General features: G+C 37.2%; 1 protein-coding gene across 1 annotated transcript in view; it reads left to right on the top strand.

Annotated features, from left to right (window-relative positions):
* The first annotated feature begins 299 nt into the window (after positions 1-299).
* The window catches only part of CNPPD1 (cyclin Pas1/PHO80 domain containing 1), a 61,891-nt gene continuing 44,009 nt past the window's right edge, over positions 300-18,181 (top strand). Inside the window, exons 1-5 of the mRNA XM_053698158.1 lie at positions 300-646; positions 4,546-4,648; positions 6,268-6,349; positions 9,694-9,814; positions 10,585-10,713. Of these exons, the coding sequence (XP_053554133.1) occupies positions 545-646; positions 4,546-4,648; positions 6,268-6,349; positions 9,694-9,814; positions 10,585-10,713 (537 nt within the window). The 5' untranslated portion in view covers positions 300-544. The remainder of the gene's footprint in view (positions 647-4,545; positions 4,649-6,267; positions 6,350-9,693; positions 9,815-10,584; positions 10,714-18,181) is intronic.

Raw genomic sequence — 18,181 nt, 5'->3', positions numbered from 1 at the left:
CTTATGGGCATTTCCATGTTAAATAAAACCAAAGAAAAAATATTAAAAAAATAAGCTTTCATTAAGTGACACAAAGCTTATTTTTCATATTTTTTATTTGTTTTATTTAACATGGAAATCCCCATAAGATTTTGAATAATGAATAACGAAAAAGTGTCTAACTTCAGGTGCGTTTACCATTTGCAGTACAATAAAAAATACATTTGTTATCTTTTGTGAGCAGGGATTCCTTTTAGTTAGGACGCATTGTAGACAGAGAGCGACCGCCTTTGCGTTAATCTCCTCCCAGCAGCGTCAGATCCCGGAAGCCAAGAAGTCTGTGTGCACTGTGAGGGAAAGGCCCGAAAGCGGCTGCCTGAGTAGTGGGTAGAACGGGTAGGCTGGGGTGATATCCCGTACAGCCTTCCGGAAATATATCCGGTTAGGGATATCATAGCACACTCCGGGCTGTAAGACCGGGACATCATACGAAACAAGCAGCCTTCTAAAGGGACAGGTCACAACATAGGCCTGCGGAGTGTCACTTTTGTTTATTGTCAGCAGTATGGAGCGGAGAATGTCTGGGCTCTTGCGAGGATACAGCCCGCGGGAGGAGAAAAGTTACAGCAGTTTCCAGCTACCTGGTCACGAATTCCAGGATTTCCCGGTGAGAGAAATAACCATTTTTCTTTAGTCATTAAGTTCTATTTCTGTTGGTTAAATGATTGTCAATTATGTCCAGAACTTGTGACCGCCAAACTATTTATTTGTCTCATTAATTCGTGTATGCTGTGTCTGTCTCACAGCAAGATCACGAGTCCCTGGTTGCACATTTGCTTTCTAAAGCTATCGCTACATAAAGGAGCAACGTATCCTGTGCATTTTGTTTATATTATTTGTACTTTTTCATGTTTGCGTTTTGCTTGGCATATATCAACATGTTTTAACGTTGTCTTTTATATACTGATTTCACGTTAGCGATAAGTTACTTAGGGCTAGTTTCCATTGAGGTGGTAAAGTTTGGAAACTGCTGGTAACATCATTTTTTTCCCTTTAACCCCTTAGTGACCAGACCATTTTGCAATTATTATTTTTTTACCATTACGGGGCTTTTTTTTTTTTTTTTTTTCCAATTTCTGCAGTGTTATTGTACCCGCACATTATATACCTTTTTATTTCTCGCCATTAAATGGACTTTCTAAAGATACAATTATTTTCATATCATCATATAATTTACTATACATTTTTTATTTTTATAAAATATGATGAAAAAAATGTAAAAAAAACACTTTTTTTTAACTTTGACCCCCAAAATCTGTTACACATCTACAACCACCAAAAAACACCCATGCTAAATAGTTTCTAAATTTTGCCCTGAGTTTAGAATGACCCAATGTTTACATGTTCTTTGCTTTTTTTTGCAAGTTATAGGGCAATAAGTACAAGTAGCACTTTGCTATTTCAAAACAGTTTTGTTCCCCCCCCCAAAATTAGCGATAGTTACATTGTAACACTGATATCTGTCAAGAATCCCGAATAACCCTGTGTGTGTGTGTGTGTATATATATATATATATATATATATATATATATATATATCTATATCTATATCTATATCTATCTATCTCTATCATTTTTTTTTTTTTTTTTTGTAGACAACCCAAAGTATTAATCTTGGCCCATTTTGGTATATTTCATGCCACCATTTCACTGCAAAATGCGATCAAAAAAAAAAAAAAAATCTGTTAACTTTTTCACAAACTTTAGGTTTCTCACTGAAATTATTTACAAACAGCTTGTGCACAAATGGTTTTAAATGCTTCTTTGGGATCCCCTTTGTTAAGAAATAGCAGACATTTATGGCTTTGGCATTACTTTTTGGTAATTAGAAGGCCGCTAAATGTAGCTGCGGACCACACTTGTATTATGCCCAGCAGTGAAGGAGTTAATTAGGTAGCTTGTAGGGTTACTTTTAGCTTTAGTGTAGAGATCAGCCTCCCACCTGACACATCCCACCCCCTGATCGCTCCCTGACCCTTCTCAAACAGCTCTTTCCTCCCCCACCCCACAATTGTCATCACCATCTTAAAGGGACACTGAACCCAAATTTTTTTTCTTTCATGATTCAGATAGAGCATGCAATTTTAAGCAACTTTCTAGTTTACTCCTATTATGAAATTCTCTTAATTCTCTTGGTATCTTTATTTGAAATTCAAGAATGTAAGTTTAGATGCCGGCCCATTTTTGGTGAACACACTGTGTTGTTCTTGCCGATTGGTGGATAATTTCACCCACCAATAAACAAGTGCTTTCCATGGTCTGAACCAAAAACATTTCTTAAATGCCTTCTTTTTCAAATAAAGAAAGCAAGAGAACGAAGAAAAATTGATAATAGGAGTAAATTAGAAAGTTGCTTAAATTTGCATGCTCTATCTGAATCACGAAAGAAAACATTTTTGGGTTCAGTGTCCCTTTAAGTGTGTGTGTGTATGTGTGTATATATATATATATATATATATATATATATATATATATATATATATATATATATATATATATATATATATATATATATATATATATCCACATACACACACACTCACCCTCGATTTGCTCCGTTTCAGAATAACAACCTTTTTTTCAGTCATGTGACTGCTATTGAAAAGCATTGAGAAAGCAGTGCATTGATTATAATAGCGAGTAGGTGGTGCTGTCCGCTTGTGTTGCAGCAAAGATATGCAAAGCCAAGCAAAGAAACAGGCCATAATTAATCTAGCTGCTAGACATGAGCTATCGAGCAGCTTTCATAGGTACAAGATCTTCCTGTCTATAAATCAGTCCAGATTGGAATGCATAGAAAGAACTGTTTGCAGAAAAATGCAAGAAAAGTCTGTGTTGTGTGATTATTGCAAAAGGTTTTTTTTTTTTTTTTGTTCATTTAACTTAGTTTAATTATATATTCTGTGTTGTGTGATTATTTGATACTGTTTACAATGCTGTTTAGCATTTAAATTCTTCATTTCAAAGCTTTAAAAATAATGTATTGGGTGTTACTTATTACAATTTTGAGAGGGGCCTGCAATCTAACTCCCTCACTTCCCATTGACTTGCTTTATAAACTGGGTTTCAATTTACAACAGTTTCGATTTACAACCATTCCTTCTGGAACCTAACCCCGGCATAAACTGAGGGCTACCTGTGTTTGTGTATGTGTGTACACCTCCACGATCTTCCCCCAAACAGCTCTCTTAAGCTCCCCCCTATCCCTATTAGCGGCCATCTTAGTTACTGGCAGCTGTCTGCCAGTACCCAGTTTGTAATCAAATTTGCTCAGGTTTTTTTTTCTCTCTGCATTAGTGGGTAAAAAAAAGGGTATTGCAGGATGCCTCAATATCAATGCATCACTGCAATACCCTGGAAGCGATCACGATCTTCCTGCGCTTAAAAACACTATACGTGCATTGTACGTCCTTGGTCATTAACTAGCAATTTTTGTAGGACGTACCATGCACGTCCTTGGTCGTTAAGGGGTTAATGGAGATAATTATTTTTACCACCAGTTTCCAAACGTTACCACTTCAATGGAAACAAGCCCACGGGTAAGATTCCTGAAACTTTGCGTACACAGATAATGTATTGTTGTGAAGGTCTATTTTTTTTAATTTAAATAATCCATAGATCTGGGTTATGTTCTTTAATAACAGTACAACAAAACTTTAATTCTCATTGCCTTTAATACATTAGGTGTAAGGTTGTGATAATACTTATTAATAATACTAATAAAATATATTTGATATTGTAGCTATTCATTGATATGGCAGTGTAGCTTAGAGGGGATGGTTAGAAAAAAACACCAGTGTTTACATATGATACAGAAGAGCATTTCACCACCACCACCATTCTTAAAAATCATTACAAAACAAGGCTACTATATAGGGAAGAGAGCTTTTTTATATAGTTCTAATTAACTTGACTTATTTAAAAGGTCAGGAAATACAAAAAATGTATTTTATGATACAGATGCCATGGGGAGCATATGTTTTTAAACAACCTTCCAATTTACTTCTAACAATTTTGCCTCATTCTCTTGGTATCCTTTATCGAAGGGTCAGCAATGCACTAATGGTAGCTAGTTGAACACATTAAGCAAATGAAGATACATATGTGCAGCCACCAATCAGCAGCTAGCTTCCAGCTCCAAAGCCTACCTAGATATGCTTTTTTTTTATCAAAGGACATTTGCAGAACTAAGCAAATTATATAAGATGTAAATTGGAAAGTTGTTTAAAATTGTATGTCCTGCCTGAATCATGATATAATTTTTTTTTTTTGTTTTCTTGTCCCATTTACTTTCCCGGTGTATTATATGTTTATGTATTAAGTAGTGCATATGCTAATGTTTTTATGTGTAAATTAAATGAATTGACAAAGATTAGCAATATGTGTATAAATTATTAAACACTTGCTTCTGTAACTTAAATATGATCCTGCATGTAAAATGTCAAAGAGCAATTTATTAATTTAGCATGCAAAGTTTATTACACTCTTTGTTGTTTTCCTTTCACAGTTTTTGCCTGGACATCCCCAGCTGAGTGAAAGAGTACGAAAGAGACTTTACTATGGCTGGGAGGTTGACTGTCCCATGGAGAATTTGTCAAGCCCAGTAGCTGGTAAGTATAGACCATATAACATTCAACCTGTTTAGTGATTGGAAAAGCCTATATTTTCTGGCCAGGGAAGTAAAGTAACTAGTCCGTTCTATATTAAAGATAGGGGAAAATATTTATTTTTTTTAACTTCTGGTTTTGCAGTTTCTTGTCCCAGACTAGTGGGCATTTCAATCCCTGCAAAAGGTCCATTGATGCTTTTATGGAGTGCTTGGAATAGTTGTATACCACAGTGTAAAATGCATATTGGGATTTATTCCTATTTTATTTATTCTGGTTTACTTTAAGAAATGACTAATTTGCCATTTAAATTCTGTAGAGATTGGAACAATTGAAAAGAAATAAAAATACATTTTGGAATTCAACCATTATAACACAAATGTGCAGGGGGAATCTAATAACAATCTAGAATTTCACATTTAAGGTTTTTAGCAACCTTGTACAGTTTCCAAGCCATTCTAATCTTAGTCACACAATATATGTGTATATGCATTCATGTGCTTTGTTTAGTGTCTTGTAGTTATACAGGTACAAATCCAAAAGCCATAATTATTCAGAAATCCAGACTTATTCTTAAACAGTCCATAGAGAGCACTGTTATTGTTTTTCCACTTGTCTGATGACGGGTGGAAAAACAATCCCCGAAAACATTTACACGGATTAAACTTTGTTACACAGAGAGTGTTCTCTATGGACTGTTTTTTTGTATCTTACTTTGGAAAGCATCCCGGCTGGATCATATTTAAGACAGCGAGTGCTGGCTTATTGCAATATCTATGTGTATGTATGTGTGTGTATCTATGTGTATGTATGTATGTGTGTGTATCCTATCTATCTATCTATCTATCGAATTGTTATACATATAATTATTATTATTAAATAAAATTATTAACAATTACTATTTTTCCTAGTAAGTCAGTCTTCTCTGTCCGTGTCTTTTGGTTTGGTTTTTGTGTTACTAAATACACATGCAAATCTATATTTGTTTAAAACAAATATTTCCTTTCTGATTACATTATTGAACTATCTTTCTGATTGTACTGGGTATACAAAAGTATTTCAAATGTAGATATAAAACTACCTTTAGGTTGCATTTATAAGATGTATTATCACATTTAAGTGTTGCCCCTAAAATAATGTTGTTTATGCTTGTTCTTAATACCCTCTCCAAGCTATCCAATCGTACTGATGCAAATATACAAATATTCAAACATCTAAAGTATTCTGAAATCCAGACTTTTGTTGTAATAAAGAATATTGTGAATGTTTAGTTGTCTTGTGTGTTTATAGATTTTTCAGTTGAATGACTTGAATCCATCACTAATGTTGCTCTTTAAGGCTAAGATACTGTACTAATCATTAATAAAAAATAAATGTTTAAAAAAAATGGATATTGCCTTAAATAAAGTGCTTGCATTACTTCAGTGCATTTATTTATGATTACATTTCCTTTATTTGTTCTATTATTCTTACTTGTATGATTTTTAACATTGAGATTTCAGGAGAATGTAATGCTCTCTATCAGTCAAGGGCAGATGTTTTAGAAAGAGAACTTCCTCTGATAGCGAACAAGTAAAGAAGAGAATATTAAAGGTCATTTCTGTTATGTTTCACTCTCTCAGATATTGCAGTGGAGCTGCTGCAAAAGGCTGCCCCCAGCCCCATTCGACGTTTGCAGAAGAAATATGCAGCTCATGTATCAAGGTGAGAATTGGGTGCTGTATTATTAACTTGTAAACCTTGTGCACAAAGTTCAGTTGTAGCGTATACAATATTTCAGAAGAATTATATATTTTTTTTTTATTATTTAAATTTTTATTGAGGTTGTTAAGGGGAAAAAAAACATGGTACAGGCAAATAAGAACTTGGTATCAAAAGCATAGGAAAATCACCATACAATATACTTATTGAGTGACACAATATATAATCAGTTAATCGCTCAATTATACAGATATAAGATAACCTCAGGTTTTCAATTTAAGGAGAGTCCCCTTGAAATATGTCGTGAGCACTGGCTTCCCTCTATGGAAAATAGAGGCCTCTCTTGGACCTCCTGAAAAAGAATTTGAGACATAATAGGGGATTTTAGGGGAAACAAATAAAATAACAAAATGGGCCACTTTTGGACCCCAGATGCAAACTTTAAATGAGACAAGTGGTCACTCATGGACCTTGTGTAGCCTAGTTTAGAAGTAATTCAAATTATAATATATGTAAATAACTGAACGCTTTATAGTTTGATAAAACAAGTTGACAGGGCTAAAGCTGTGATATGGGTACCCTTTGCTTATAAGTGACACTGTAATGTATACATGACTCAAATAGGTCATATTAATATATATCAATTGTTGTGGGTAATCCCTGCTTAGTATGGAAACCTTTAAATCCTTGAGTAATAGGGCACTATTAGTGTCTGAGTACCAATGAAATTTTTGGTTACACTTAGGAATTGCAGAGTCAGGATGTGGGCACCATAGATTATCCACTAGGGAGAAGACTTAAATATCAGTTTCTCTTATAACATTCCTCTTAACACAGGGCTAGTAAGGAAGGCGACAGTGATCACAATTCATGAGAGGTCTCAGTACAAATAGACAATCATAGAATTTCTACTTAGGATATACAGATTGCAAACATTGGCAAGGTATACAAATATCTTATATTGCCCCATTCTCATCTACTCTCCTCAACTCTACCTTCACCATGCTGCGCTACCACGGCCGCTGGCAGCGCAGAAGAGTACTGGGCAACATCAAGGTGGTTATTAGCAGCAATAGGCATATTATTCTGGTTAGTAATAGGATCAAGGTGGGAAAATATCTCTATTGCTGGTACAGTGATAAGTGGAGCAATAAGACAGAGTCAGAAGCATACATTTTATACAGGGTACACACACAAAAGACACAAATATAAGGTGGCGCACCATCTAGCTAGCTGAGTTGACCCTTATTAGCTATTCTACTGCCTCATGAAGAAAAGATGACTAGTCTCCTTTTCAAGTTATCACACTGAGCCCAAATCTGGATAGACCAGCGCATGAAAGGACTACTGCAATATTGTACAACATGGCTAATCTAGAGTGACATCGCGAGCCACATAGTATTACTACAAACTTAAGGCTCAAATTTTACCCCAGTATATATTATAAATACACTTTAGACTAGTGTCAAAATAGGAAACATAGAGCATGTGGTGACTGCAATAACGTTCTGTTGGGGGGCTGCTAAAACAAATAAACAGCAGATAAGTCTTACAGTCTTATAGTTCAATGGAGCACAAAGTGAAAGTTTTATATAGCCAGCTCTGTACACCAGCACCGCAGACTCCCAGCTGCCCAAAAAGCCATCTGATACTATAGCGGATCTGGAGTTCTGGAAGCTACATTGTTCCCTCAAACATCGTCTGCAGCCCTCACCGCAAATGATCAAAACAAGCCCCCAGGGTCAAACAGCTGCCTCACGCCATTTTCATGCTTATCAAGCGCCAATGCTCCGCCATTCAAATCCGCTCCGTTCAAAGGGGGGCTATGAGATGCAAAGAGGGGCTTCTCATCAATATCAAACACTTCTTCTGGATTGTGTGTTGTACGATGAGCGGACTTCCCCCAGGACTGGTTCTCACAGCCTGTCGCTTCAAGCCACGGTACTCCAGTTGTTCTGAGCGAAGAGGAATTTCTGGGATCCTGTGTGCTGTGAGTCACCTCTAGGCTGGGGATTGAGGTGTATATATACCCATCTGAGTCTCACTCACCTCTCCTGCGGTCGGCTGCTTCATAGGGAGTAATTTTCTTGGCGCACTCAAGCCTGGGGTGTTATCTGGAAAGTTGTCCACAGTTAAGGGGTTGTTTGCTGGACCCCTCGAGTGACAGATCAAATCCGTCTTAGCCAGAGCCTGAACCTGGGGCGAGGGATCTGAGACGCTTGGGTTGAGCTTAGATCTTAGAACCTTATTTTGAGATCCAATTTGCTTTGTCAATTTACACAGGCTGCCCCAGCCGACCAAGTTTGCATTAGTTTCTTGTGGTGTTCGTTTAGCAAGTGTGTCACAGCCTCAAGTAACGTATCAACATTAGGCGCCATCTTTAGCAGGTACTTGTATAATAAAAAGCCACGTAGTCCTTGTTTTCTGTCACATAACACCAAAGTAGCGTTGTATAAACATAGATGTCGTAGAGTTGTATTTACAGTGTCTGTGCACTGCTTACCCGGCCTGAAGTTTTACCGGGGGGGGGGGGGGGGTGTTGAGAGCCTCTCTGTAAAGAGCTTGCCCTAGGCCTCAACGCTCCGGATTGGTTTGCAGAGGAGGAATAATCAATAAAAATATACTTCCCAAATCAGATTAATCTAAGGAATCAGGATATTAGGATGAGAAAGTTGAATGATCATTTATTTCACTGGTAATAGGCAAATTATCAGTGATCCACGCAGAGCTACCAATATTGCTACCATTCAAGGTGCTGCCCAGAGACACTCCCCCAAGAATTATATTATTATTAAGAGTTGTATGTAGAAAATCCAAAAAGTTATGAGCCAGCTTGCTATTTGTTTCAGCTCTGCATTCTACACAGTATGTTTCACCTTTTTTACATGCAATGTAACTGCCTACTGTGATTTTTGTAGTTTTATAAATATTTTTAGCTATTTTAATATGAAGTTGCTCATATAGGTATTGTGCCTTTTTAAAAGTTTAAGGACCAATAAATACAGTAGATCTGCATACTCTACAAATGCATGATAAGACAATGCAATAACACTTAGTCTGAACTTCAAATAAGTAGATTTTTTTTTTTTCTGACAAATTTCAAAGTTATGTCTATTTCCACTCCTGTATCATGTGACAGCCATCAGCCAATCACAAATGCATACACGTATATTCTGTGAATTCTTGCACATGCTCAGAAGGAGCTGGTGACTCAAAAAGTGTAAATATAAAAACACTGTGCACATTTTGTTAATGTAAGTAAATTGGAAAGTTGTTTATAATTGCCTGCTCTATCTGAATAATGAAAGTTTAATTTTGACTTGAGTGCTCCTTTTAATATTTTTCAGGGAGGCTTGTATCTCACCATGTTCCATGATGCTTGCTTTGGTTTACATTGAGAGACTTCGCAATCGGAACCCTGATTATTTGAAGCAAATATCTTCCTCTGATCTTTTTCTTATTTCCATGGTGAGTGATCACTGTAATTTCTACAAAACTAACTACTAAATGTATTGTGTTGTACTGTGGCTTTTCCCCACCAGTGAATGAGTTAAAACAGTTATGCAAAGTGATATGAAACATAATTGCATCCACAGTATTTTGAACAGTTAGTTTGTTAGATGGTTGTTCCTGAAACTTGTTTGTCCTGTTCTACTATGCAGAAAGGAAGTGTTTAATAGTACACATTCTCGGATACATTAGTGGCAGCTGACACATGGCATTTGATTTCCATCTGTGTTTTTTTTATTTAGTTTAGACATTTGCATGTGACCATCTGTGTGTAATCAAGCCTGAAAAATGAAGTCTGTGTATTAAAGGAACAGGAAACTGCAAAATTCTCTTTCATCATTTGGACAGAAAATACAATTTTAAACTTTCCAATTTACTTTCATTATCAAATTTGCTTCATTCTCTTGTTATCTTTTGCTGAAGGAACAGCATTGCACTACTGGCAGCAAGATGAACACATCTAGTCAGCCAATCGCAAAAGACAAATGTGTGCAGGCACCAATTAGCAGCAGCTCCCACTAGTGTAGGATATGTGCATATTCTTTTTCAACAAAGGATACCAGGAGAACAAAGGATATTGGAAAATAGAAGTGAATTTAAAATTTATGCACCAATCGATGTGGCTAGAAACACCTAAACTCAATTACTAGTGGTGTCCACATAATTTTGGCAATATAGCAAGTGTGTGTATATCTTATCATAACATGCAATATTAAACTATGTTGCAGATGGTAGCCAGCAAGTATCTATATGATGAAGGTGAAGAGGAAGAGGTATTCAACGATGAATGGGGTGCAGCTGGCAGACTGGATGTCCAAACTGTTAATACCTTGGAGATGAACTTCCTCCGAGCTATTGTAAGATAATTGTCACTATTTTTGTTCTCTCAACAGTGCAGTAACATATTTTGTATCCCTCCTTTCATTTATCTTTGTTGCATACTGGGAGTTTGTCATAGGGTTTGCTCATCAGAAAAAAAAGGAATACACTTTCTCACACCATTAAATTGTTAGAGCATTTAATTTTAGTTTTGTTGATCCTGCAAGACTGTGTGTTTAACCTCTACAAAGGGGTTGTTCCTAATCCAATCAGTAGTGGCAATTGCTTAGCCCCCACCAATCAACAGTCTTGTCTGCTTAGGACCAGTAGTCTTTTGCGGCTCGTGAGTGGGGCTTCATGTTTAACTATTCACCGGGTCAGTAGTGTTAAAAGTACATGCACTTAAAAAATTAGAGCCTGTCATTTTTGCACTACAATGTCCCCTTTTAAATGGCTTGATTAGAAGGTTAAAGGGATACTGAACCCAATTTTTTTTCTTTCATGATTCAGATAGAGCATACAATTTTAAGCAACTTTCTAATTTACTTATTATCGAATTTTCTTCATTCTCTTGGTATCTTTATTTAAAATGCAAGAATGTAAGTTTAGATGCCGGCCCATTTTTGGTGAACAACCTGGGTTGTTCTTGCTGATTGGATACATTAATCACAGTTCTGAACAAAAAAAAAAGCTTAGATGCCTTTTTCAAATAATCACGAAAGAAAAAATTTGGGTTCAGTGTCCCTTTAAGGAAATATGGCCCCTGTTTTGTTCTATAAACATCAGAAACGATATTGTATAACAGCTTAGGTGTTTTTGTTTTTTATTGATTTCAAAGTTATTTTAACCATGACGTGAAACTGCCAATTTAGGGCTAGATTACAAGTGGAGCACAAAATATCGATTTTGCGAGGGCAATATTTGTGCACCACTTAGTAATACCAGCGCACGCAAATGTACGCTGGTATTACAAGTTAGTGAGTTTTAGGTTTTTGCAGATTAGGGGTCAATGTTTAAATAATATGCATAGTCATGTACAATGCATATTGCTTATTAATAAAGGCACTACACACTTTATTTTAGGGGCCTTACCAGAGATTTGACATCTGGTTAATTTTTTTAGCGCTAATTTGCCCTTCTACAGGCGTGTGAATAATTTGCTCTCCATTAGTAATCTAGCCCTTAATTAGGAAAAAACACTAAAGTTATGTACACAATATTTCTGTGTTTGCAATGCATTTGCTTTTGGGTTGAGAAGACCTTTGTGAAAGCAAAAGATACGCTGCAAAAACAAACAAAAAAATCATGTATCTTTATATTTTAAAATAAAGATACGCACAGAATTATTGTATTTTTCCCCCCCAATTTAGGAGGATTGTGGCACATTTGGAAGTAAATTTAATCAGAAAAAAATGCTACATATACAAATGAGCGATTATTTAGTGAAAAAGGCACCTAAAGGTATGAACCATTTACAGAGAAAACATATGGTGCATAATTGATAATATACGGTGCATTATTTTGCCTTGGGCAGTGAATAACACATTATTGGCTATTACAAGTTGTTAGTTTAAATGTTTAACCAAAGCTTTTTTAATGCACTCGAATCCCGATTACAGTGCACCTTGTAGGAAGTGATAGTAGTATGCTAATTGTCGTTGTATTATAAGTACAGTACAGTTTTACGAGATGGTTAAATGTTGTGCTCGTGCATGATATGGAATACTGCTTTCTCTCTTATGGATTTTGGATTAAAAAACATGCAGATGTTTTAACAAAAAACTGCACTACTTGAGCAAAATGTTTGTGCTCAGGTGCTATCGGATATGAATAGTGTAGCGTGCACTGTACTACCTTATGCACAATAAATATTAATCATGGACCTTTATTACCAGTGGAAAAATGCTAGTGGTAAGGATTGCACTCCTGTGATGGTTTTTTTTTTTTAATATGATACTTCTTGTAATATGGCCCTCTTGTTATTGAAAATCAGGAGAGGTGGATTAGTGTCTGGAAGTGGGAGATTAGAAAAATTCTCATTGTGACTCTTAGGCCTTATACTGGGCAACACTGTTTTAAATTGGCTAATCATGGAATGTGTATTTTTTTGTTTTTTTAAAATGCTTTTCTTTAATTCCAGGGCTGTCCCCGAACAAATAGTCTACTCTTTCTGTAAATAATGGAATCAAATTGACTTAAAGCAGTGATGAACATTGGCACCCCCAAAAATAGACTTGAGTATCACTACTGGGAGCCAAGGCTGCGCACACTTGTTGAAATTTTTTTTTTTGTGGTTATAAAATCTGTATTTGATCTGATTGTTACAATGTAGCAGTAAAATTAATGCATACAAAAAAATAGTACAATATTAAAAGTATACTTATCACACACTGCAATATCCCTGGAATAGGAGTGAAAGAGAAAGAAAACAATGTCCTTCTGAGGGTCAGGTGTGATGAAATTTCAGACTGCTTGGTGTGTCTGTGCTGCTCGTTGGAATACCACTCAAGGTTCAATTTGAGTGAAAGAGGTACAGCTGCAAAAATCTAAAAGAACAAGCGAACAGATACACTATTCATAGTGCAAATCAATGTAATATTATAAAAGCATATAACATATATTCAACATTTAGGAGTGAATCCTACTCACAAAGGAAACCCCAATCATATGAGGTAAGTTATGGCTGTCGGATCCTTAAAGTGTCCCCACTTATTAATGGCAACAGTCAGAATGAAGTATCCCCACTTGGTATTAGCAAGCAAGTCCCAATAAAAGTAGGAGAATCTCCTTATGGCAAAAGTCCTCAGTACTGTTCAAAGGTAGCGGTTGATGTTATTGAAAATGTCCAGTCTATCTTACCGCTCTTATAGTCTGTAGTCCGGACCAAGGCTGATGGATAAGTAAATGCTGCAAACCAGCGTGGGTCAGTAACCCCGCGTAGCAGCGTCTAGAACAGGGCGCTCGTATGCTCCTGTTGGCGTGTAATTCGCAAGTGACGTAAGGTGGGCGTGGCCTTACGCGTTTCACGGTAACATCCGCTTCATCAGAGGCTTGTAGTGCGCCCACCCTACCTGCTGTTCTTATAAGACAGCGTTAAGGTACACGCCCTCCTTATGTCAATGTGGATATAACAACCTGTTAATACAAAATGTTAAAATATAAAATATAAGGTACATTTATTTTTAATCATCACTGTGATCTGTGAGTAACTTTTGATTCCTGTTCAACAACACTCAATATACCACATTATAGTGACTGTATTAAAACAATTTTCATATTCAGAAATCCGAATGTGACTAAAAATACAAATACATACATCTACATATTAAATTTATAATGAATAGAAAAATGAATATATAATTGTTTTTCATATAGAAACCCCTAAGGACTCGTGTCCTATATAAAAAACACACAACATTCACTGAGTTTACTGAGATGACATATGTATATCTATGTATGAATATGCAAAAGCCACTTAGTGTATGGCTGTTGTAACTAATCCTGTCTAAAAATCACTGTGTAAATAACATAACACAAATACCAGTAGGAGTAATGTAATTAAAATTCTTTTGCAACATGAATGTTCCTATGAGCTTAAACTTCTATCTTAAGCATAGATTAAATAAATTTGATGAATTTCTAATAACACTAAATTTAATACCAAATTCTAAAAAAAAAACAATTGATTTTGAATATCCAAAATTTAATATTTTTTATTTATTATTTTTCTTGAAAATAAGATAAAATAAATTCAATTGATTTTCCAGTTTCTAAAATTCCTCAATTAACTTTATTTTATTTCCATTTTAATTCGGGTATAGATTCAGTCCAAATAAATTAATTTAAATATAAATTAAAATTACAATTTAAGATAAAAACAATTTAAACCAAAAAAGCCTGGATGTCTACTTCTCTATTCATTCCATAAGGCTCCATGGTCTGGAGGGAGTGGATCCAGAATGTCTCTCTCTGTCTCAGACGTAACATTCTGTCTCCCCTCCTCTCATCCAGAACAACTTGTTCTATTGCCTTAAATCTCAGGCAGGATGGATCATTATGTTTTTTCTATAATGATCCGTTACTCCATGAGATACATTCCCTTGTTCAATGTTTGCAACATGTTCCAACACTCTTCTTTTTACCGTTCTTTTGGTCCTGCCTATATATTGCAGCTTGCAACTACACTCTAGGGCATATACAACATACTTAGAATGACAATTCATAGATGTTCTAATGGGCCTAGTATAACCATTAGCATATGATGTTATTTGTTTGTTATTCTGATCTATTAATGGACATGTATTGCAATTCTTTCTATTGCACTTGAAAAAGCCAAAGCTCACTCTATTAAGCCAATTTTGTTTATTTGAATCCTGTCTCAATCTACTGGGAGCTAGAATGTCTTAAGTTTTTGTTCTTCTTAAAGACAACTTTTGGGATTTGATCCAAGGACTTGTTTAAGATGGGATCTTCTAAGAGAACATGCCAATGTTTTCTCAGAACTCGCTTTATATCCCAGGACTTCTCATTGTATTTTGTTAGAAATAGATTGTCCATCCTTTTGTTTTCCACATTGGAACTTGATTTTTGCTTTAAGAGAGTGGATCTTTCTAATTTGCGTGCCCTTGAATATCCACTTTTTACCAAGTCTAGGGGATAACCTTTGGCTTTAAATTTAATTTTCAGTTCTTCAGATTCTTTGTCAAAGGAGACTAGACTCGAACAGTTCCTCCTAACTCTCTGGAATTGGCCATATGGTATATTTTTGATCCAATTTCTGTGGTGACCACTTCTGGCATGGAGGTAACTGTTCGAGTCTGTCTCCTTCCTATATAAGCTGGTGGTTATTTTGTCCTCACTTCCTGTAAATACCACATCTAAAAATTCAATTTTTGTACTATTTACATTCTTCGTGAATTTTAAATTGAATTCGTTATGATTGACATAATCAAAGAATCTGTCAATTTCACTTTCATCCCCTTTCCAGATGACTATAACGTCATCTATAAAACGTTTCCAAACAATTATATTTTCCTTAAAGGGATTATTATCCCATATGTATTTATCTTCCCAAGTTCCCATGTAAAGATTTGCATAGTTGGGGGCAAAGCGTGCATTTGCAGGTTGGGGGCACAGCGATGGGTACACGCTTTGCCCCCAACTATATTTTATATTTTAACATTTTGTATTAACAGGTTGTTATATCCACATTGACGTAAGGAGGGCGTGTACCTTAACGCTGTCTTATAAGAACAGCAGGTAGGGTGGGCGCACTACAAGCCTCTGATGAAGCGGATGTTGCCGTGAAACGCGTAAGGCCACGCCCACCTTACATCACTTGCGAATTACACGCCAACAGGAGCATACGAGCGCCCTGTTCTAGACGCTGCTACGCGGAGTTACTGACCCACGCTGGTTTGCAGCATTTACTTATCCATCAGCCTTGGTCCGGACTACAGACTATAAGAGCGGTAAGATAGACTGGACATTTTCAATAACATCAACCGCTACCTTTGAACAGTACTGAGGACTTTTGCCATAAGGAGATTCTCCTACTTTTATTGGGACTTGCTTGCTAATACCAAGTGGGGATACTTCATTCTGACTGTTGCCATTAATAAGTGGGGACACTTTAAGGATCCGACAGCCATAACTTACCTCATATGATTGGGGTTTCATTTGTGAGTAGGATTCACTCCTAAATGTTGAATATATGTTATATGCTTTTATAATATTAAATTGATTTGCACTATGAATAGTGTATCTGTGCGCTTGTTCTTTTAGATTTATATATATATATATATATATATATATATATATATATATATATATATATATATATATATATATATATATGCCATTTTTTGCAGTACAGCGGTCCCACCCCTTGCTCTCTCTCCCCCCTCCCCTCTCTTTTGCTCTCTCTCCCCCCTCCCCTCTCTTTTGCTCTCTCTCCCTCTCTTTTGCTCTCTCTCCCTCTCTCTCCCTCTCTCTCCCCCTCCCCTCTCTTTTGCTCCCTCCCCTCTCTTTTGCTCTCTCTCCCTCTCTTTTGCTCTCTCTCCCTCTCTTTTGCTCTCTCTCCCTCTCTTTTGCTCTCTCTCCCTCTCTTTTGCTCTCTCTCCCTCTCTTTTGCTCTCTCTCCCTCTCTTTTGCTCTCTCTCCCTCTCTTTTGCTCTCTCTCCCTCTCTTTTGCTCTCTCTCCCTCTCTTTTGCTCTCTCTCCCTCTCTTTTGCTCTCTCTCCCTCTCTTTTGCTCTCTCTCCCTCTCTTTTGCTCTCTCTCCCTCTCTTTTGCTCTCTCTCCCTCTCTTTTGCTCTCTCTCCCTCTCTTTTGCTCTCTCTCCCTCTCTTTTGCTCTCTCTCCCTCTCTTTTGCTCTCTCTCCCTCTCTTTTGCTCTCTCTCCCTCTCTTTTGCTCTCTCTCCCTCTCTTTTGCTCTCTCTCCCTCTCTTTTGCTCTCTCTCCCTCTCTTTTGCTCTCTCTCCCTCTCTTTTGCTCTCTCTCCCTCTCTTTTGCTCTCTCTCCCTCTCTTTTGCTCTCTCTCCCTCTCTTTTGCTCTCTCTCCCTCTCTTTTGCTCTCTCTCCCTCTCTTTTGCTCTCTCTCCCTCTCTTTTGCTCTCTCTCCCTCTCTTTTGCTCTCTCTCCCTCTCTTTTGCTCTCTCTCCCTCTCTTTTGCTCTCTCTCCCTCTCTGTTGCTCTCTCTCCCTCTCTTTTGCTCTCTCTCCCTCTCTTTTGCTCTCTCTCCCTCTCTTTTGCTCTCTCTCCCTCTCTTTTGCTCTCTCTCCCTCTCTTTTGCTCTCTCTCCCTCTCTTTTGCTCTCTCTCCCTCTCTTTTGCTCTCTCTCCCTCTCTTTTGCTCTCTCTCCCTCTCTTTTGCTCTCTCTCCCTCTCTTTTGCTCTCTCTCCCTCTCTTTTGCTCTCTCTCCCTCTCTTTTGCTCTCTCTCCCTCTCTTTTGCTCTCTCTCCCTCTCTTTTGCTCTCTCTCCCTCTCTTTTGCTCTCTCTCCCTCTCTTTTGCTCTCTCTCCCTCTCTTTTGCTCTCTCTCCCTCTCTTTTGCTCTCTCTCCCTCTCTTTTGCTCTCTCTCCCTCTCTTTTGCTCTCTCTCCCTCTCTTTTGCTCTCTCTCCCTCTCTTTTGCTCTCTCTCCCTCTCTTTTGCTCTCTCTCCCTCTCTTTTGCTCTCTCTCCCTCTCTTTTGCTCTCTCTCCCTCTCTTTTGCTCTCTCTCCCTCTCTTTTGCTCTCTCTCCCTCTCTTTTGCTCTCTCTCCCTCTCTTTTGCTCTCTCTCCCTCTCTTTTGCTCTCTCTCCCTCTCTTTTGCTCTCTCTCCCTCTCTTTTGCTCTCTCTCCCTCTCTTTTGCTCTCTCTCCCTCTCTTTTGCTCTCTCTCCCTCTCTTTTGCTCTCTCTCCCTCTCTTTTGCTCTCTCTCCCTCTCTTTTGCTCTCTCTCCCTCTCTTTTGCTCTCTCTCCCTCTCTTTTGCTCTCTCTCCCTCTCTTTTGCTCTCTCCCCCTCT

The sequence above is a fragment of the Bombina bombina genome, chromosome 1 (assembly GCF_027579735.1).
Source record: "Bombina bombina isolate aBomBom1 chromosome 1, aBomBom1.pri, whole genome shotgun sequence".
Classification (NCBI taxonomy): domain Eukaryota; kingdom Metazoa; phylum Chordata; class Amphibia; order Anura; family Bombinatoridae; genus Bombina; species Bombina bombina.
The sequence above is the reverse complement of the archived record's forward strand: the minus strand, read 5'-3'. Positions and strand labels throughout refer to the sequence as shown.